Genomic DNA, 21,009 nt, shown 5'->3' on the forward strand with positions numbered 1-21,009 from the left:
AGAAGAGCCCCTAGATGGCAGCATCTGCACTAGTGGTTTAGACAAGCTCAAACATGCTTGTGTAAGCAGATCTAGGAGTACAAACTCGTGAACAGTAACAAGAGGAGTGCCCCACAGGTCTATAGCAGAGATGGATCTCTGAGCATCATAAGCATCGCTGTGCATCCTTATCCTACCAGCCTTGCCTCGGTTGCTCCTGACTTACTCACTACAGCATTTGTGCCTCAGGAACCAAGCCCTCTGCTTCAGCCCTCAGCTGGTGTGCTTTTCACACCCATGAATCAAACACAGTGATGAGAGCAGAGCTTCTCTGCCAATGGCCTAGACCCTTCCCTGCCTCTATGTTACTTCCACCTTGCTGATCAAATCAGACACTACTGCCTCCCTTCCTGCCTGGATGCCCGTTGGGTTTTCCCAGCTGTGATCCCAGGTCCCATGTTTGGCAAGCAATCAGGAAGTCCCTCAGCGAGTTTAATCGGCAGTGTGAAAAGTCAACAGGTTTTGCCCAGCCTCCAATCCTGGCTTCCAGCCAGAGTCTCCAGCAGGGGTCTGGGAGAGTCGCACTCCAGCTGGATTTAGGACTGTTTCAACAGGCAATAACCAGAGACCTGGAAAACATGTTACAACTGAAACAAGCAAATAATTTGTCCAAGAACACCATTCTGAAGTCAACAGCAATTAAACCCCTCCACACTCTGCATGGGACCGGGTTGAATACTGCTGATTTACAGCTCATTAAAGAATCCACGTAACTGTTAATTTACTACATTTATGGTCACTCTTCCAATATGGAATGCACTGTGGACCAGGTGTTTCCTTCAAGTTATTTAATTCAACAATTATGTCTCACATAGGGATGCAGGCAAACCCTGCTCCTCCAGTCCTCTGTACTCCAATGCAATACTCCAAGGAGTATTGCAACAGCCTTATTAACACTTAATTACTTAATTGGTCTGATTCCTGAAATGTGTTCAATTAATGATTCAACGGAACAAACCCTTGCACTGGAATGGAAAAGCCAAGGTTGTTCCAGTGACAGGCTGATGCGCTCATAGTGCAGTCAACTTCAGGGGGCTTATGGCTGCGATTGCATGGTCACTTTAGAGAAAGACAGCACTTGACATCAGCACAAATTCCCCTGCTTGTTAAATGGGACAGTGGTAGCAGGCATTCGAAAGTTGCATTTCTCCCTTCTTGTAAAATATAACATTTTTAGCTCCTCTACTTCAAAATTATTTTATCTGAAGAAGGCAGTGTATTACAGCAATGCACTGGTTAACTTGTACAGTGTATGTCCTACCAGACGTCACACAACTGAAATGCTACTGTAGATCTTTCCCGTCACCCTGGTTTTCAGGAAAACAGATCCACATTATTAACCCTGACAGTTCAATGGGCTGTGTTGAAGTTAGTATTGCAAGATGGGTATTACGATCAGATTTGTTTCCCCACAATTTGTATATTAAATTCAGAATGTGCTCATGAGAACATCCGCTGGGAAAACAAATCATGGTTTCACCACACTAAACTTCCCCAAAGCATTTCATCTCTGCTTGGGCCTCGAGGGATGAAAAGCACATTTAGAAGGACTAGGTTTCAGGGCACATTTGAAGTGAAACAACCCAAGTAACCAAATACACTGTAAGAAATACTCCATTACAGCCAAGCTCCTTCTCACACCAACTCCTTCACCGGTTCACCCCAATCCCAGGCAGTTCCAAAGTCACCAACGTCACCTCGTCAGCACGGACATGCAACAAGAGTCGGCAAGACGAAATATGTCAAGAGACGCTTCGTAAACTAAAATCGATTGCATGTACAGGAGGTGCCTCACCCCCATGAAATTAGTTACTATAGAAATTACCCATCACCTTCGTGAATGGACTGTCCAAGAATTGCTTACTTTTGGTCTTCCAGGCCCTCCAGGCCCTCCATCCTCATCCATTTGTAGCACAGGAATCTCCATTTCCTCCAGCACAAGCAGAAGCAACAGAATCTCACATGACGTGACCATGCTTTCACAGTTAGCAGCCCTCCTGAAATTTTTAAAGCATGGGGACCACCACCTGTTGCTCTAGAACGTACCAAGAAGGGCTGAGGAACCATTTAGGAGATCGCCACACAGACGCGCTGCCTTTGTAAGGTGAAATAAGGAGGGGAATGTTTTTTTAGCAACATTTTTATACAAATACACTTCAATCCATACATTTATTAAAATACTCATTTGTGCATTTTTTTGTGTTTTATTTCCACATTTATATGACAACGTGTCCACTGAAAAGGACCAAATAGCAAAGTTGCTCACTTCTGCATCCACCTGAAACAGAAGTCTAAGTTCTGTACATTCACTAAGGCTCTGTTTTTTGCAAAAAAATGTGTTATGATTTTTTTCCCATAAGGCAAACGATATCTAAAGGAATGTATAAAGGAACAAGTTTAGTTCCAGCATACAAACTGATCTTTTTATTTTCTTATTTTGTCCTCACAGTACAAAGTTGCCGTCTAGAAACACCCTCCGTTTCGCCATTTTTTTCCTCCTTTGCAAGAGGGATTGGGGGTAGGAGAGGGACAAAGGAACAGCTTCACATCTATCAAACAGGGGAAAGGAAATGCAAAGCAAAAGCGCATGGCTCATAGAAACTGGGGGAAAAAATACACCCTTCATTTTTGTTTTCCTTTTTTAATACAATTTAAAAATAGATTCATTTGTTTTTTTGCAGACTGTCACTTTTCTGTACGAAAGAAGAATCCAATATGAAAGTGGACAGGAATGAAAGGACTGAGGGAGAGGAAGGGGTATGGAATGTTGGGAGCTACCGGTCTGGCCAGCCTTCTCTTATGAGGGGAAAAAAAAGAAATGTGCAAAACCATGGGCGTGCCCAATTTCTTCCCCATTGGTATTGCAGAACATGTCAAACAGAGGATGCATGGTGCAAACAGAACAGCTCTACAGTTTTTTTTTTGCACATTTTGTTTTTAGAGATTCCTTCACTGCCAAATGGAAAAAAAAAACAAACAAAAAAAAACAAAAAAGGTCAAATAAATAGATGCATATGTGATAAGGAAACTTTATTCATTTCTTTTGATGCCACATAAAGCCTCTTTTACCTGCCAACACAATGAGCTCCAGACTGCTGAGCTGCTGGAATGGTCAACCCTGGTTTGTGGCAGACTTTGCTTTCTTTCTCTCTCCCCTGCTCCCCCAGAGCCTCGCCGGAGCTGAACTGGATCGCCCCCAATCTGAACCCCAATTTGCAATTTGTTATAGTTGGTAGCAGCATACTGCAAACAGGGCGCGGTTCTGTCTCCGAGCGGAGGAACTGCACAGGCCAGCCCCTCGCTTCCCCTTGAAGGCAGCCTCATCTCGTTTCTTTAAGTGGCAGGCAAGAAGGGGGAGGGAGTATAGCAGTCCTGCCTTCCCCACTTTCTACAGCGGGCGTGCACTCCTCCATTCCTGAAGCATTAAAACCACACGCTCAGTCTAGGCAGACGTAGGGCAAGATGTGTAGTTTGCTCTCATCCCCGTGAGGGTCCAAGGATATGCACTGCGTCCAATCGTACCAGTTGTCCTTCGTGTCGAAGCAGCCGTTCACCCCCGGCCAGCGCTCCTGGTGTATCCTGTGGAGATCCTCCGTGGTCACGTCCCGGCTCACCCCCGGCAGGTCCGTTTCGGAGCTGTCCGGTACTAGAACGTGCGTCTTCCGGGACTCTTTGATATCGTGTTCCTCCTGTTTCAAATACTCCGTCATAAAGAAATGGGCCCCGGGGGTCTGAGCCCCTGAGGACGTGAGCAAACTGCTCTGCCTGCTCAGGTAGGACTGGATGATTTCGTTCCTGGATAGCTCCTTCCAGTTGGTCTGCTGGAAGGGACTGGGCAGGGGCGCGCCAGGCTTCTGCTTGAGCACATCCGTCCTGTGCGCCTCGGGTAGGGGCAGCCCTACTGGCTCTTCCCCCTGGTAAGACTCTTTGTGTGTCAAAGGTTTGATCTGCCCAGTCACGGGGTCGAAAGTGAGTTTGCGCTCTTTTAACCTCACCGGCTTTGTGCTCCCCTCCATAGCCGGCTGCCCGTCCAGGTTGACCGTGTAGTCTCTGGGTCTGTACTTCTTCTTCCGTTTGCTCTCGGAGCTCGAAGCCGCCCCATCGCCGTCCAGTTTTGCGGCCTCCGAGGGGAGGCTCAGCCCGTGCGGCACCGTGCATTCCGAGTGGTGCAAAGCGGTTCTGGAACCGTGCGGAGAGTTGTGCGGCTGCAGTTCGAGCGTCCCCGTGCTGTGCTGGAGCCGCAGGTCAGCGTCGGCCTGACCATGCCAGTGCCTAGAGCTCTCGGGTCCCGGGGGCTGGGGCCCATCGGTATGCGATACTTGGACAGGGGGAGTTAAAGGCTGGGGCAAAGGCAAGGGAGACTGCACCCGAGCAGCAACATCCAGAAACCTGGAACTCTGAGACGGGCTCGACAGAGTCCCTTTTGGTGCATATGTGGTTGGCCGCTTGGCCATTGTCTCCTCCTTAATACTTCTTGGGCTGAAAGAGGCGCAGCGGGGGCTTCTGGGCTGGGGCTGCCCACTTCCTCCTCCTCCTCCTCCCGATACTTCATCCATTTTTGCATGCTGTTGCATCACAGCAGTTTTGAGTAAGGAGGAAGTGCTGGGAGGTTTGGCAAGTCCAGGAGAACTGGTGTGAGGTCTGACGGCATTCACCGGAATCTTGTTGTGTTTGTCGTTCTCCAGATGTTCCGTTCTGCTCCTGTCGGGACCTGGGTGCCCGCTGACATCCAGAGGGCTAGGGAAAGGCTCCGGACTGCCTCCGATCCCATTCGTAGGGGGCGGGGTGGAGTTCTGTAGCCGGTCATTTGCAGCCTTTGAAATTTTTGCTGACAAATGACCGTCTCTTTGCTCTCCCTTTCGCTTGCGATTGCTGGATTTCTCCAGCTTGGGAGAGTAAGAGTTGTGAATGTCATTCCTGCTTTTCAGTTCTTGCACTGGTTTGCCCGCAGGGCTCACTGCAGGAGGGGCGATCTCCGGCCGGCACGGGTGAGAGCCGCCATTAGCCGAGCCAGGTGTGCCCGGCCCCCCTCTCGGCAAAGTTTCATTTTGGCCGGGCTCAATTAGCTTCTGCCAGTTCCTCAGGAGCTTCTTGGCACGCTTGGCGAGATCTTCATCCTTCGTCTTCTTCCTCACGTCGTTGATTAACTTCCCTAGCCGAGTTTCCTGTATTAAAAAAAGGTATATTATACATTTTCTGCCTTAAAAATCAGGCATATTCTATCTATGCTCCAAAACGGTGGTTCTCAGTCCTGGTCCTGGAGTACTTCCGTCCCTTAATCACCAGTGCTGTGAGGTACAGTAGCTCTAAGCTACCTGTTTGATTGTTTTGTTTTTTTACAACACTCAACGTGCTTTATTTCTAACAATATTGGTACATACAACTTCATGCAGTCTCTGAATTTGCCAGTTCAGAATTTCCTTGCTTATTTCAGCATTTACAAGGTGATCAATTGATAATGAGCAGACACAGGTGATAATGATACTGGGGGCTCCTAAAGCGAGTCAGTGTTTTTCCTTATGTTTTTATTCCAATTGGTCCAGTTTCTTGGTAGCACACCTCAATAAAAGCAGTCCTGAAGCTTACAAATTAGCTAAGCATTCTCACCAATTACAAACCTCTCAGCTTTTTAAAGAGTAGAAAAATAATTTTAAAAAATGCCCAAATTAAAATACCTTGCGATTACAAACCAAAAGAGACAGGGGTTACCCAGGATTGAGAACTGCTAAAGTCTTCCCCTGACAATTGATGTTCATTAGTTACAAAGGTTTAAAAAGCAACATCACATCTCTATGCAAAACACAAGATGTACAATCCTTAGCACATTCCAATATAGAATACTTTCAAAGAGAAATAGGACTTAAATGTCTCACCTTAGAATGGTGAAAAGGGCAGTTTTTAGGTGGTTAAACCTTTAGTAACTCTAAATCTATCATATTTGAAATTATAAGACATTCACAAACTGTTCAACTTTGTAAGAGGCTGAATGGTCCAAGAAGGCAGTTTTATTGAGAGTCTAAGGGGTCTCAACAAGTTAAGGCGCAGTCTGAGGTTCGTCATGCAAGGTGCATGTGGAATCTCACCTCGAGTGCTTCTTTGGTGATGGGATATTTCTCCAGACTGGAGATCACTTCCAATACGGCCACCATGTTGCGGATCTGTGGGGAGTAAAACAAAACCTCACATTAATGAGAACTGTTTGGGTACCCCTTTCTTCATCAACAGGGCAAAGAGGGGGCAGTGGAGAAGGCTGTTGATCAGGACACTGGGGTTTACTCTCCTCAATTCTGATGGCAGAAGATTTCTGGCACACATCTTTCTGTCACAAGCCTTCCGAACAGGCAAGTGTATAATATCGCAGATCAAGAAGAAGAAATGTTTTTTCCCCCCCAACTTGTTGCAAAGTGGGGACCAAACCATACTCAAACAGCATAATCAAATTATGGTCTTATTGTTCTGGTCACATTTCTGAATTCAATTTGCAGGAAAGTCCGTTTTTACCGATCTAGGACAAATAAACGAATCTTGTATACTGAGAAAACTATGTTGGGAAAGAAGGAAAAAACCTGTATAGTACATTCAAAGGCCAAATAAAAACAACACTGAGTTTCATGCATTACTCCGACCTGCTAGGTACAAGGTGAAGGATTAGATCTATATTGCACCCCATGGCGAGAGAATTTTTTAGGCAGCTGGTTTGAAGTATTATAGGCATGTTAAAATTTACTTTCACCAGATGTTTTTGTGTCTATAGGTCACTGAAGTGGTTTACATGTCCCAACAAGTTCAATCTGTGCAGGGATGACCAGTTTATGAAACAAGTAAATAGTATCATACAGGAGTCAAATTACTCTGATATCACAAGTGGTTATTTATATAATGACCCTCAGCCTGAGTGCAGATTGAGATCCAGCGGGCACATTCGGGATTCACCATCTCCCAAGTCTCAGTCCTTCCAGCGTGTTAGAACACAGGCCCCACATTTTGACAACAGCGACTCCCAGTTGTAACCACCATGCAGTTTCTGAGAGAGCTGTCCCCATTCATCCTAAATGTTTTGAAATGGGTATAGTAAGTTCCCAAAAAATTCAGATTTAAGTTCACCCCATTTGCAATTGAATGGCTGTGATGGTGCAGGTCATTATAATTAAAGTTTTTGCAAATTAATGCATTACTTTGAAAGTTTGATGTAAGGAATCCAATAATATGGTTATATACTTTCAGTTATTCATGAATGGAATGGATTTTTACCAGCTGCCTCAACAGTTGTGCAATACAGTAACAGATACAAACACCACATGGTACTGTACACGAGTATACACTTTGCTTCCATGAAGAGATTCAAAAGGTAGGGGCTTAATTCTTAAGATGTGAAATCTGCGTTTATCAGGTATGGATTAGATTAATTCCATCAACCTTGTCACTGAAGCCAAGTCCATCACTCAGCCACAGCATGTGGCACATCAGGTAGCCCAAGCTACATAAAAGTTCACCTGACAACATTTTCACTTTTGCCTTTCTTGTTCTAAAGACAGATTTTTACAAGGGGGGCATTAGACCTAAATACAGAAAAGGATTACAGCATTGTTATTTTGTACTTGCAGTATTCCAGTATCAGTTAATGTTAATCCTATAGCAGTGTGAGTCGCATTCATAGTCATCTCTAAAAGGGACTCTGTAAAATTAAGAATTGGTGGTTTGATTACAAAGACTCTGCAGCACTAGCAATTAAAAGTGGTAATTTAGGAATGACGTGCTCCATTTGTTCCTGCTGATATGATTGCAATGTTCCAACATTCAGAAAGAGTGCCAACTCCCAAAAATCTCAATGCCAAACTCTCAAAAAAAGAAACCTGGAACACTACCGACCCCTACTTATCAAGAAAGCAAAACATTAAAAAAAAAAACAAGATATCTAATGTTTATCCCCGTCTGAACTTTTGCTGTTGCCTTCAGGTTTTGTACTCATTGGTTTCATTGTGTCACAACTGTTTTCCTCAGATTTTCTGTTTTTCCTTTATGATTTAGTTAAAAGTCAGACAATGTTCTGTTTGCCCTTTTTATTACTTCCTCGCATTGTCTGGAAGATGTAATTGAAATGCCAATATAAGCAGCTATGCTGTATTCATAGACATTAAAACTAATTTTTCCCCACCTTATATGTATAACTTATGTTTTTGCCACACTTTGCAACTATACCAGAATCTAAATCACTGATATAAACTAGGACAAACAGCAGTTACAACACAGATCCACTAATTACATCAAGCTGATCTGAGTATTCACCACTAATGTGAGGATCAGGTTTCCCAGGAGCCTCCACACCAATGATCTAGCAAACACCTTGCACATTACCAGCAAGTACAGGTGTTAACCTTTCTTCAGGAATGGTTAGATGCACATTAGCAAAAAATGGAATCAACTGGTGTTGCTGTTCAGAGTAGAGGAACAAAAAGATCAATCAGAAGTCTCTGAACTACTTGGCCCATAAAGCTCTAGAAGAAAAGGCCAATCCAGAGAATTCCAGGAGCGATCGTCATGCAAATAAACCATTACCTATGAAACATCTTTTCTGCATAAAAAAAGCAATAAATCTTATTCGGTCTTTAAAATCTGACTTCTGCCTTCTCACGATCTGCATAAAGCAGGGATAAACATGTGCCATAAAGGTGAAATTAGTGGCTTTGTATGGAGCAGTGTTTGAACCACTGGCACCCAAATACATTTTTAAGAGCATGCTTCCTGTCCTTAACTCTTTAGCTACTTGGACTCAGGATTTATGTGCATGCCTATAATAGCCACTTACCATACAAGACATTAATTTGAATCATGTAAAACACTCTATATAAGACGCGACACAGAAGCTATAAAAAACACTATGTGACACTGCTTTTAAAATATAAAACTGAAACCAAGTTTGCATGGGCTTTCAGGACCACAGGTGTGCGACAGCAAAGTTCTACTGCCTCGAAACCTCACTGCGCAGAAACGGTTCAGCCAGTTTCAGTCTCTAGATCCAGGCACACCAAGATGAAAATAGCAATTGTTTCTGAAAAACATGCAGTCACAAAATGACTCGGGTTTCTTTGAGGCAGTGAAATACATAGCCTGAAACAATAGACAGCGCGATTTGTAAAGAAACCAAGACAGCTAGTACATTTTTTTAGAATGTATAAAAGGCAACAGATCAAAGATATCACTAGTTTAATAATCAGATTTTCAAATCTACTGAAATATTTTTCCAAATTGAATCATATTTTGTATTCACACATATGCACGCTTCTGGAAACTCTCAAAGAAAATCTGCAAAAGGAAAAAAATGTAAAATAAAAAAAACATCTAACAAGAGAGAACATTTAGATTCAATATGTAAATAGATCCACTGCACACTCCTGTCTTTAATATATGCGATACAAATTATCAACAGCTGTGTTGGGAGATTAGGCCCACTGGGATAGTCGTTCTAGTGTCTTCTACAGTCCTTCAAGCATACAAAGAGTTGCAATGCTAGAGAAAGCTACAGGTGCCTAAAAATAGCCAAACCATTCTCCACTACACCTCACACCTGTTTCCAGATCCCTGATGATACATGACAGACAGCACAAATTGCTGCTTTTCCCATTACAGCAACCAACTCACAGTGGTCTCCAACCCAGGAGCTGAAGAACCCAGATAGGCTTCAGTCACTCAGTAAGGATCATATTAGCCTTGACTAAGCAATATCCAAGAACTAATCCAGGGCTTGAACCTCTGGTTTATTACACAATGAACCCAACTTGCAGCTGAGGGGTGGACCTCGTTACACGTGAATGTGGCTATTTGTGACAGTTTTCTGCACCAAACCTTGTGAATAGAGGCTGTGCTGTACTGTTGCTAAAAAAAATGGTACAAAATTACATAAGAAAACATGTTTGCAGAAGTACTGCTGCCACTGGAATGGTTCTGTTCACTCCTAAATACTACACCAGTTCTAGTGCAGCACAATTGAACTATTTTTCACCAAGAGAAATTGACTCAAAGCAAAACGACCTACAGAAGAACTGCAAACAATATAAGAAGGTTTGTTTTTTTTACAAGTCAGTAATCCGGAACTGCTGATGCTAATAAAACTCCAACAGGTGTAAGCTACAAGTGTTCTCACCTCTACGGTCTGCATTATCACAGCATCAAAAAGCAGACCATCAGGTTCAGAAACGTTTTTATCCCCATTTGTTGCAGGTCAATCAAACAATTAATAGCTAAACACGCTGGCTGACTACCGTGCATTACCAATGACTGGTAAGCCTTTTGATCCACCATATCTATAAGTACTTTAAATGGAGAACAACTGAAATAACTCAACATTAATTTTAATGTGCTGAATGATGATCTTTTTCATCATATACTGCACACTGTTGTTTACTATTGTATATTGTCTTCTGCCTATTTGATGTATACCGGATGATACCGTCTTTTTGCGCTACTCACTTACCTTTTTATTTATTGTCTTCACCTAACTGTACACAGAACAAGCATGAATAAGAATTCCAAAGTACTTGTTACAAATGGCAAATAAGCTTTGAACTTGAAGATAACTGCAAAACATAGAAGATGAAATCTACGAAACCTCCAAATTATTTTAAAAGTGTATTGGACATTTTAAGCTTTTAGAGAGTATTTGGAAAGGACTCGGGTTAAGGTTAGGAATACAAGAAGGACACTCATGATTACACGTGCTGCAGATGGCTCACTTGCAGGGAAATTCCTGGCCAGAAAATTATAACTCAGAAGCAACACAAAAGTTTCACAACTGCAAAGCCGTATTTAACTCTGCTCATTTCACACTATCTCTGAAAATTTAATCCAGATAGATTCAGGCCTGCAAATGGTAGGCAGGTTCGCAACAGAATGGAACAAGCTGCCAAACCTTCCATAAACTGCAATTCATTGTGATCGTAAAAGCCAAAAACACGCCAGAGCCAAGAGTCAAAGAACGATCCCCAATAAGACCAAGACAAAGTCTTTTGATCCATCATATGCACAGGTACTTTCAGTAGAGAACTGAAATAAATCCATCATTCAGCGCATTAAAACCTTCCTAAATTTATATAACCTAAGGTTTTGCCCAAATTGGTTTTATCATGAATTTACAAAACGACGTATGCTGTGCATCAGTGAGACGTTCAATGTAGCAAAAGCAATCAGTTACCCACTCAAGCTCTTCTTTACACTGTGGAAGTCTGTTAGGTGTGGCAGGTACTAACTCTTAAACCCAGTGGCTGCCCAGTGGAAAGACCCTTCCCAACAGTCTCCTGCCAGAACAGCCTGATCAGACAGACAAATGATCCTGTTGCATAGTTGTGGCCAACATGTCTGGAAACCACCTGCATTCAAAAAATCAACATTAAATCTCAAACGCCTGTCGCCATTTACTTCTTTTTTTTTCCCCACTGTAGTAAATTAAATCATACTTTATCTAACAGACTATGCTGTAAGTCAAGTGAACAAAGAAAAGGGATAGGCACTCCACTGATGAAGGATGCTATAAAAAAAATGAAAATAGATGAAGAAATTCTCACAGCCTGCCATCCTAATATTATGAATAAGAACACAAATGTATTTTATGAAGGCACTATACAGCAAAACTTTTACACAGAAGCACTATCAGCTGTCTGAAAGCACTTTTCTGTCATAGCTGAAATGAACACATTCAATTAAAAAAAAGACTGTCCACTTTAAAAAATGGTCTTCCTCGACAGTGAACTCATCCTAAGTGTTGGTCACACCCCCCTGAACGGGTGGCTAATTTTGGAAACGCAAATGAGACTTTGATATGTGCATACACTGAAGACAACACAACTAAGAAAACAGAATGGGACAAGTTCTGTAACCCTTCTGTTGGAAAGCATGTGTAAGGCTGTATTAACAAATCACTTGATGAGGCTCTTGGATCAAGGAATTCAATGAGGCTCTGAACAGGTGCCCTTGGACTTTCTTTGGCATGCATTTCGGTGCGTTACATCTGCTTCTACAGATGTTCAGATTGAGTTGGCTCCAGGTGACACACAAACGCATTTTATTTCTAAACAATTTTATCACGTGTGTGTGGGGGTATGGTAACAGGAGCAACCCAGCCATCCACCCCCAGCCAGCCTGAAACCTCCCGAACAACACAAAGCAGTTTATACCCTGGACATATCTGAATAGACTCCCAGAGGGGGAAGCAGCAGGTGTCCTTGAAATGAATTTTCACTCTGCTGTCAAGTACTGCGCATACACACGCTTGCCAGTCAGCTCCACTAGAACAAAAAAAAGAAAAACTTTTGGGGTATCCATTCCCAACACCTTAGCAAAACTGAGCTTGTTTTTCTTTCATAATGAAGAAATTACTCCTTGACGTACAATTTGTCGTATTAATTTGGACCCCTCTTTTGTCCAATAGTTAGGAGGATTACTGTACCAAATACCACATCTATCCATGTTTTAACAGCTTCATCCAGTTCAGGGCTGCGGGGGAGCTGGAGCCTATGCCAGCCAGCAATTGGCACAAGGCAGGGCACACCCTGGATGAGAAGCCAACCCATTACAGGGCAGACATGGACATACACACACAAAACAGGGCTAATTTTTCCTAAAAGCCAATTTGCCTACCTGTACAGTTTGGCTTTAGACTGTGGGAGGAAACCCATGCGAAAAAGAGAACATACAAACTCCACGCAGACAGCACCCCAGGTCTAGAATTGAACTCAGGGCCCCAGCACTGTGAGGCCATAATGTTGACCACTGGGCTACAGTGCCGCCCAGTACACCACAGACACCACAATGAAGCTTAATTTAACACCATGAGTTAGCGGAGAACAAAATCTTATTTATAATAATAACCTGGCCAAGAGGCTCAAACCACTGTGACCCAGAAAGCAACAACAACAACAACAAAAAAAAACACTTGTGTTCACATCAGCTGACATATTAAATCTCAAGCCTGGTGATTTTCTGTTACTGCTCATCTCTTTCTGGATAAACAAAAGAGCAGACAGAGGGTGAATGTCAGATATTCACAGACTAACTGCACCTTCCGTAATCAAACCCGAAGCCCTGTACATGCTGTGAACTGCTCCTTACTTTCATTTTCAGTACACTTTTCATTATGGAAATCTCTAGAATGAAGGGTTGGCTCCAACAAAATTCACTCATTAATTTCCTTTTCTGTGTACTTTCAAGGATACTTAGAATTCACTATTTCTCTATTCTGAATCTTGGGAGCCAACTGCAGAGCTGCCAGCCACAGAGAAGAGCCAAAATGACCTGCGCTCAAGTTAAAATTTAACCATGCAGCATATGGGATCTTCAAAATTTCCACTGCACCCAAGCCAAAAAATGAGAAACAGTTCAGCTCAGTCCAGCTCTTCTACTTACTCGGGGGGGGGGGGGAAATTTAATACAGCACCTGTAATTTCCCAACTTCAAGCTGCTATCACAATAAAACAAAGTCAATATTTATTTGATGCTGTTCGTGTAGTAATCAGTGTACCTCTACAAATAGCTTACTGACATTTTACTTGTTAAAATCTACTGTGCAACTGGTTTGTTACTTTCTGTGTACATTATTGTACTTATGACCTGTAGGTGACCTCTACATGCAATTTAAAAAACTGGGCTTCCTTCATATTCTTTAGGAGGCGCTATGCACTCTACAGGAGAGCTAGGTCTTCCCAGAATGGCTTTCTGAGCAAGGGCCAAAGCAGGCAATTCTACTGTCTCCTCTCTGTGAAATCCTCTCATCCTCTAAGCTACTGTACTGGGAAGCCAGGCTCACAGTGGATAAGATCAGAATTAGCCTAAACTTGAATATATAGAGTAGACAGCACTCTGAGAAAGCAACTTATTAGATCTATTGTGGCTCTATTTGACAAATTATGGCCTTAAAAAACAAAACATTCAGAAAACAAAGTGCATAAACAATCAAGTTAACTAAAAGAGGTTTAGTCCACACTGAAAAGCAGTAAACTCAACAGTCAGAAAATTGCTTTCTACCTTTCAGCAGAAAATTAACCTCACAGACCCCCCCCACCACATCAGTCAGGTTTGTAATAAGGCATTGGAAAATACAAAAGATTTTGTCTGAACAGTGAGTAAATACTTTGGTATCGGAATACAGTTTCTTTCCTAAACTATGAACAAATCTATGAGCAAATTCTAATAAGTAATGAATTAAAATAAACCCAAAATGTTTTTAAACGGATCACGTGGTGGGGTAGGGTATTTCAGCAGATAATACTCTTCTCTACTATATGCCCCTTTTCTGGCACAGTGCTCATAAATTCTACTGCCGACGCGGCTCCCGCGTCTTGTATCCAACCTGGCTGCATTTTAGACCCAACGTTACTCAAACACGGGATTCCCTGGACTTTCCAAGGAAAAGAAAGTAGAAGGGAGTCCCCTGAAGTGAAAAGAATGTTCTTCGTTGAATCTGTGCTGACAAAAAAAAAAGCAACAATGATTTGATTTAGGACTGATCTCACGGTCAAAGTACCGAAACAGAGAGGCTCAAGCCGTAAAGGCAAATGTCCTGCGTGCAGACTGTGGTCCTTACAGCCTGGAAGCTGCAGGCACATATCCCAGCGGTGCCCTTAGTACACCTTGCTTGGTTTCCCACAGAATGGGAAGCACACAAGCGATAGAGTCACTCACGTTTGCCAGGGCATCAGTGTTTTAGCACGGGAGTGACCCTAGTTACTTGCTAAACACCCGCTACAATGACACGTAGCATTGTAGAGTTCTGTCGAACCTCTGTCGAGCTGGAGCTCGATGTTAGGAGCTCACTCCCTGAAGAAAGCCGTACAGCCTGACGGTGCATCCAGCAGAAGAGGCGCCCACTCTGGGTTCATCCCTGCGTGGCTGTGCCCAGGGTTGATGAACAAAAGCTGAAGCTGGAGGGGAGTACACAAAAAAGAAACTGGCCATGCTAAAACTGAACAATTTTTGCTTGAGCCAAACTGAAGGGAAAACTACAGATCACTTGAGGTTAGGTAGCTTGTCTTGTACAACAAGCAGTGCAATTCCATTTCCTGCACAAGACCATGTAGGTATGTTAGTCACAATGCAACAAAACCATCTACACCAGCCATGCTGAAACATACATATACTGCCATGTTGAAAAGACGAAAAGATAATCAACAAACCTAAACATCATCAATAATAATAAATATTAAGTGATTAAGGTTCCTGAATCAACCTTTACTTTTTGAACACTGAATAATGAACATTTTCCACAGGTTCATGAAAGGGGATTTTTTTTGGTGTGGTGAATTCGCGATTCATTGGTTGACAGAGTGGTATTATGTCTCATCAGGCGAGTCAAAGTGAGAAGAGTTTACTACTTCAGCGTGCGGCTGCTCTGCTCTTTGAGGCGGCAGTCTAATTCTACCATGTGCTGTCAAGTAACCCACAAAGTCAGCCATCCAGACCCTGTAGCTCTCATGATGGCTGACCCCATTTACCTGCTGTTAGCGATCCTAGTTAGCAAGAATCTGTGAAAATCACCAAAAAAATGTACTATACTCGAAAATAAACTCTGCTTTTAAAGAAAGGTACTTCTACCCGTTATTAACATTTCTATATCCTGTAATTGTCTCCAGGTTTTCACAGAATCAATTAACTACTGTATATGTCTGCCTACATACAGCACATTACATGTCAGTTTTTCACCATGCTGGTAAACCATTAAAGATGGTCTTTTACTGAACAGCATATAAACCACAATGGTTTTTAGACACTGTTTCTATTCACTTTTGGTGACTTATATGTTGCTTGGTCAGCTTGACAAGAAACCTCTGATAATCGACTCCTTCCTACATTACAGGAATCGGTCTACTGGAACACCCTTCCAGAATGAAACGGACGTCGTTACAAAAACAACGTGATCCGTGGCACTTCAGAGCCAGCTCCAGTGACTAGCTAAGTCCAATCGGACAGGCAGGGGAAAAAGAATTGAAAGGCCAACTCAGCATTCAGCCAACAGATATATCACCCTGCAGCTCACAACTGGCAGCCCACTGAAGCTCAGCAGGTGTGAACCTGGCCAGTACCTGATTGGGAGACCTACGGGGAAAGCTAAGATTGGCACTGGAAGAGGTGTGAGTGAGACCAGTAGGGAGCGCTCAGCCTGCAGTCTGTGGGTCCTAATGCTCCAGTACAGCAATGGGGACACTATAAAAAAAGGCGTCATCTTTTGGATGAGACATAAGACATAAAACGATGTCACGACTCTCTGTGGTCCTTTAAAATCTGAGGGGGTTTCAGAAAGAGCAGGGGTATTACCCCAGCGTCCAGCCATTAAGCACAAAGTGGTAGCATTATAGTTTGTGTTCACACACTGGAATAGGTGCAGTTTATGCAGAGTAAAGCTTAGGAACTCTGGATCTGTGCTCAAATCCCAAATGGGACATATATTGATATATATTTGAGCAAGGCAACTCGCTCATATTGCTGTATAAAAATGGTCGTCAGTGTTAATGACAAGTGGTTCTCAAATCACTTATCCGATGGAAAAGAAAACAGATGCCTGGATGAAATTAAAATGCCAACTCATCTGCCAATCCCAATACCTGATGGCAGCCTGCTTTTCACTAGTGGGTCCTTGTCCCTGCCTAGTGGAAACTGACCATCATGTACAGGTAGTGGACAAAAAAACAATGGTAACACCTGTGTATAGAGCTGGGCGATAATTCGATAACGATAATTATCGCAATATAATTTTCCTCTATATAATTTTAACAAAAGTTTGATAAATGTTCGATATATATATTTATGCTTTGCGCATGCACACAAAATACTGTGCGCGAGTACGCGTGCATGTTGCAGACCAGGCAGGTAACAGATTTGTTTAATGTTTCTGCTGTTTGGCAAGTGTTTGTTGTGTTCTTAAAATAAAAAGTTGTTTAATTTACCAATTAACCGTCTGTTTTTTTCAACTTTCACTCAGGAGAAAAAAACCTGCTTTTAAACTTGAAAGAAATAATGATTTGACATTTATCGCGATAATTATCGATATCGACTGATATGAAAATTTTTATCGTGATAATGTTTTTGGCCATATCGCCCAGCCCTACCTGTGTAAATGAGGGACACCGAGTATATTGAAAGCAAGGGTCTTCCACGCTGGTGTGGCTCACATTTTAACCAAGCAAATAACATCATAGCATGCTTAGGATCAAGTACAAAAATGCTGGACAGACATTTACAGCTAGCATAGCTCCAGAAGCAGACCTTTGTGACTGTGAAAGAAGTGTGCTTGTCAGGGCACACCGTGTTTGACAGGAGCTTGGTCAGGAGAGGACAAAGACAGCTCAGTGTTACACCACTGAGACACCAGCAATGATGTCAGCAATAAGCACAGGGGGGAAGACAACATCAGCAAAGCACCACAGAGAGTGGAAGCCCCCCACTCTCCAGGATCATGATATCCACGCACGAATTCAAACTGCAAGATACAAAGGGTGACTCAACAAATTTCAACCCAGAGTGCAGCAATCAGTCAATCGTCGTAAATGGCCTTCCCACAGCGAAGAGTGCTTCCCTAATGTTACGGGGCGCTTTCGCGTACAAGATGAACGTTACCCACTACTTAAAGGTATCGAGTGCTCATCTTCTCCCCATGTTGCAGCATGTCTTTCCCATAGGTCGGGGGGGGGGGGGTGTCTTCCAGGACGATGACCCCCCCAAGTCACCCCGTGGTTTGATGAGAATGACACTGAGGTTCTCCGTGTGTCATGGCCTTCTCAGTCACCAGATCTGAACCCAAACAGGCACTTCCAGAATAATGCCCGAGACAGTGTTTTCTACCCCCACCAACCTTGCGCGAGTCTTGTGGATGAATGGTGCTGCATCCCTCCTGCAGAATTCCAGACACTAGTAGACGTTATGCCATGGTTAACACGGCTCGAAGGTGGTGGCTACACACTCTATTCGGGGGACTTTTACTGGTGCTTTCATTATTTTCTGTCCACCTGTGCATGCTTTGCAACCTGCAAAACATTTTTCTTGAACGAAGATGTCCTTTAATGTGGATCTGACCACATCTTTACATTGATGTGCTGTTTGGGATGACTGGCTCATTTACTGTATATCACAGGAGCTACTCCTGAAGCACTCCAGTATGAAGACAGCAAGGACTACAAGGCCTTTTCCAATGGACTCCAGTTAAATGCGTTTTCCCTAGCCCATTTTAAGTAGGCCTTAGAAATGACTTGAAAGCATGGACAACATTAATACACCCAAGGGCAACCTCCTTCCTGTGACCCTCAGCAACTAGGAAGCAACCGAAACAAAATCACTTAAATAGACAAAGCATACAAATAAAAAACAAAGTAATTCAAAGTGTTAGAAACTTTCTTACACATGATCTAAACTCCATGTGCCCCAGCCCCATACTCTCAAATTTCGTCAAATTAAAACGTTGTGCCTACAAATGGACATCTGAAGCTCATACCGATACTTCGCCATCCAATAACCTCAGCCAAGTACGTGAAAACACTTCCCGTGTCAAGTCTAAGCAGTTACTTCTTAGTATAAACCCCTGCCGCAGTCCAACTGAAGAACTTAAGTCGGTCTAAAACACTTTAGCACGTGTCTTTAAAAGATATTTGCTCAGACATAAGCAATTCATTTCGATATAGAGTGATTGTCAGTTTTAACGACGTCGAGGGTAAATCTTACAGGAGGCAGTACAGCACTGTAAACACTGAAAGCAGATGTCGAACAAACATAAAAAGCGTTATTTTAAATTATAATTCGACTTCTAAGCAGTCTTTTTATATTCGAATTTCTTTTTCTAAGCGTTAACACAAGAAAGGAAAATATCACCTACATTATCAGCACAAATGGTTGAATCTTTATCAGTTTATTTTACTTAAAATTATTTTAAAAAAACAACTAAATTAGCAGGAGTATCACACGTTCCTAAACTCCTAACTAGTTTCTTGAATACAGTATTACATTACATTAAGATAGATAAAATGTATCGTGTTTTGAGTTTGACAAGCTAATTTCTTATCTGAAAAGAGATACGTTTTAAAAAAACTCCAAAGTGTATTTCTACTTATTTCCCACGGTACCTAACTTGAGAAAAGAAAACGAGACGGGCGGAAAAGTTTTACATTTAGGCCGTAAACACATCTACTTCAGCGGTTCCCCCTTCTCGTAGGCCCGTCAGCTTAAAACCGAAGCCTCGGGCTCGAGTACAAGCCCGAGCCGGGATGAAGGTGGCTCAAGCCGCCGAGATATTTCGACTAGAGCAAGCGCCGAGGACCCGAACCTACGAACTTTTAATAAGGTTCGTACGAAGAATCGGATTGTTAAACGTGGGGAGGCATTTTAGAAAACACTCTTTACAATAAAGTGTGCAACTTTAAGAGTGTTTTTTCTTTAGCCCCCAGATTAAGTATGGCCCTGTCAAAAGAAGAGTGCTGTAGTTTAAAGCAGCTTAGACATTCTTTCAGGCTTTCTCTCTACCCGTGCATATATGACACGCACATTAGGTTATACCCATACTTTGGGGAAAATACGAATGATTTCGTGGGCAGAAAGACTGACATGTACACATCACACACACACACAAGAGAGCTACTCTGAACAGGACAACGTATCCTGATGTATACACACACTTCCACAGGATCAGTATGGGGGGGGGAGACTACCCTCAATTTAACAACCAACACCGAACTGCTGTCCATCACAGCCTGAAATAGGGCTGAATTATGTGTCGTTCGCCCCGTGAGGAGCTTGCAAAGCGAAACCTAAGTGCACGGGTGGGGGGGGAGAGAAGAAACTATCAGCTTAGCAAACCAGCTAGTCAGCATCGAACTTGTCCAGGCGGGGACAAGTCACTCCTGCGCTTGGCTGCACATTTCCCCTCACACTGCATTTCCAACGTCTTGCACAACCTCTCGACCACACTGGACGGTGGTCGGTTCCTGGCTAGAGCCCCTCCAGCCGGGAGTCCCGATGGTGGTGGTGGTGGTGGTGGTTGTGGTGGCAGGGGGGGGGGGTCCCCTTTCGTGTTTGGTGCGCGGTGCTAACCTGTAGATCGCACCGGGAACACCCGGGCGAGCGCAGCCGGAGCACTCGCAACGCACGGAGATACGGGGGGAGAGAGAGAGAGAGGGGGAGAGGGAGAGGGAGACAGCGCCGTTACTCACATTGCTCTGGCTATCGATGGCCTGTAGCAGCCGGTCTCTCATCTGCTGCGGGGTTGCCGAGGCCGCTGTCATTGCCTGGGCTGGTGCGGATCGGCGGACCTGGGCAAGGGGGGAAGATTCCTCCGAAGAGACGGGTAGGTGACTTGCACACACTCACAGGCCTTTCGGGAGATGTGCTAGGAAGTGGCGCGGCATGTTTTCTGTGGCGCTTTTTCTCTCGCTCTCTTTTCGTGTGCGTGTGTATATGTGTGTGTGTGTGCGCGCGTGTGTGTGTGTGTATATATATATCCCGGGAGAAGGAGCTCCGATCTCGCCCGTGCTTCACTATCACTCCGGCGCTCTCCAAACTCCAAGGCTCCCTGAAATAAACTGGAGCAAAACGCTCGCCCGGCGCATGATGGGAACTACACCGGACGCACGAAAGCACTCGACGTAACAGCCTCGACGTCGTCACGTAGCCACCTGCCAGTGAGACACATGCTCAGACGTCTGACAGGCTGGGCCGGCGGTACACGCTGGGACCACTGGGTGCTCATAAAGGGAGGTGGGCCGGTTTTTTTGGGGGGGGAAATTGCAGCGTGCATCGCGGAACAATGAGATTGAGACGTGTGACACACAGGAGCACGCACACACACACACACACAGAAATACATTGCCCTGGAATCCGCGCTCACCTGGTTTAGCACAAAAGGCGCCGAAAGCATGGAGCCGAGATACAGACCGGCCTCTTGTTTTAAGCTAACGTCTCCCCTGGATTCGTGCAAGCCCAGGTCCCGATTTTCACATGAGCTGC

At 43.7% G+C, this 21,009-nt stretch overlaps 1 protein-coding gene across 1 annotated transcript; it reads right to left on the minus strand.

Annotated features, from left to right (window-relative positions):
• Positions 1-3,054: 3,054 nt before the first annotated feature.
• On the minus strand, positions 3,055-20,597 carry crsp7 (cofactor required for Sp1 transcriptional activation, subunit 7). Its single transcript, XM_088907423.1, has 3 exons — positions 20,217-20,597; positions 6,123-6,197; positions 3,055-5,204 (listed from the first exon to the last, which is right to left on the minus strand). The coding sequence occupies exons 1-3, from the start codon at positions 20,286-20,288 to the stop codon at positions 3,477-3,479; spliced, it is 1,875 nt and encodes a 624-aa protein (XP_088763549.1). The 5' UTR covers positions 20,289-20,597; the 3' UTR covers positions 3,055-3,476.
• Between the last annotated feature and the right edge of the window lie 412 nt (positions 20,598-21,009).

Source organism: Atractosteus spatula, chromosome 28 (assembly GCF_055471065.1).
Source record: "Atractosteus spatula isolate fAtrSpa1 chromosome 28, fAtrSpa1.hap1, whole genome shotgun sequence".
NCBI lineage: Eukaryota > Metazoa > Chordata > Actinopteri > Semionotiformes > Lepisosteidae > Atractosteus > Atractosteus spatula.

Excerpts from the sequence above, each read along its gene's own strand:
- crsp7 (XM_088907423.1), bottom strand. The coding sequence starts at position 20,288 with ATGACAGCGGCCTCGGCAACCCCGCAGCAGATGAGAGACCGGCTGCTA. Across the intron at positions 6,198-20,216 it reads CCATCGATAGCCAGAGCAAT|ATCCGCAACATGGTGGCCGT; the intron begins GTGAGTAACGGC and ends TACTCCCCACAG. Across the intron at positions 5,205-6,122 it reads TCACCAAAGAAGCACTCGAG|GAAACTCGGCTAGGGAAGTT; the intron begins GTGAGATTCCAC and ends TTTTTAATACAG.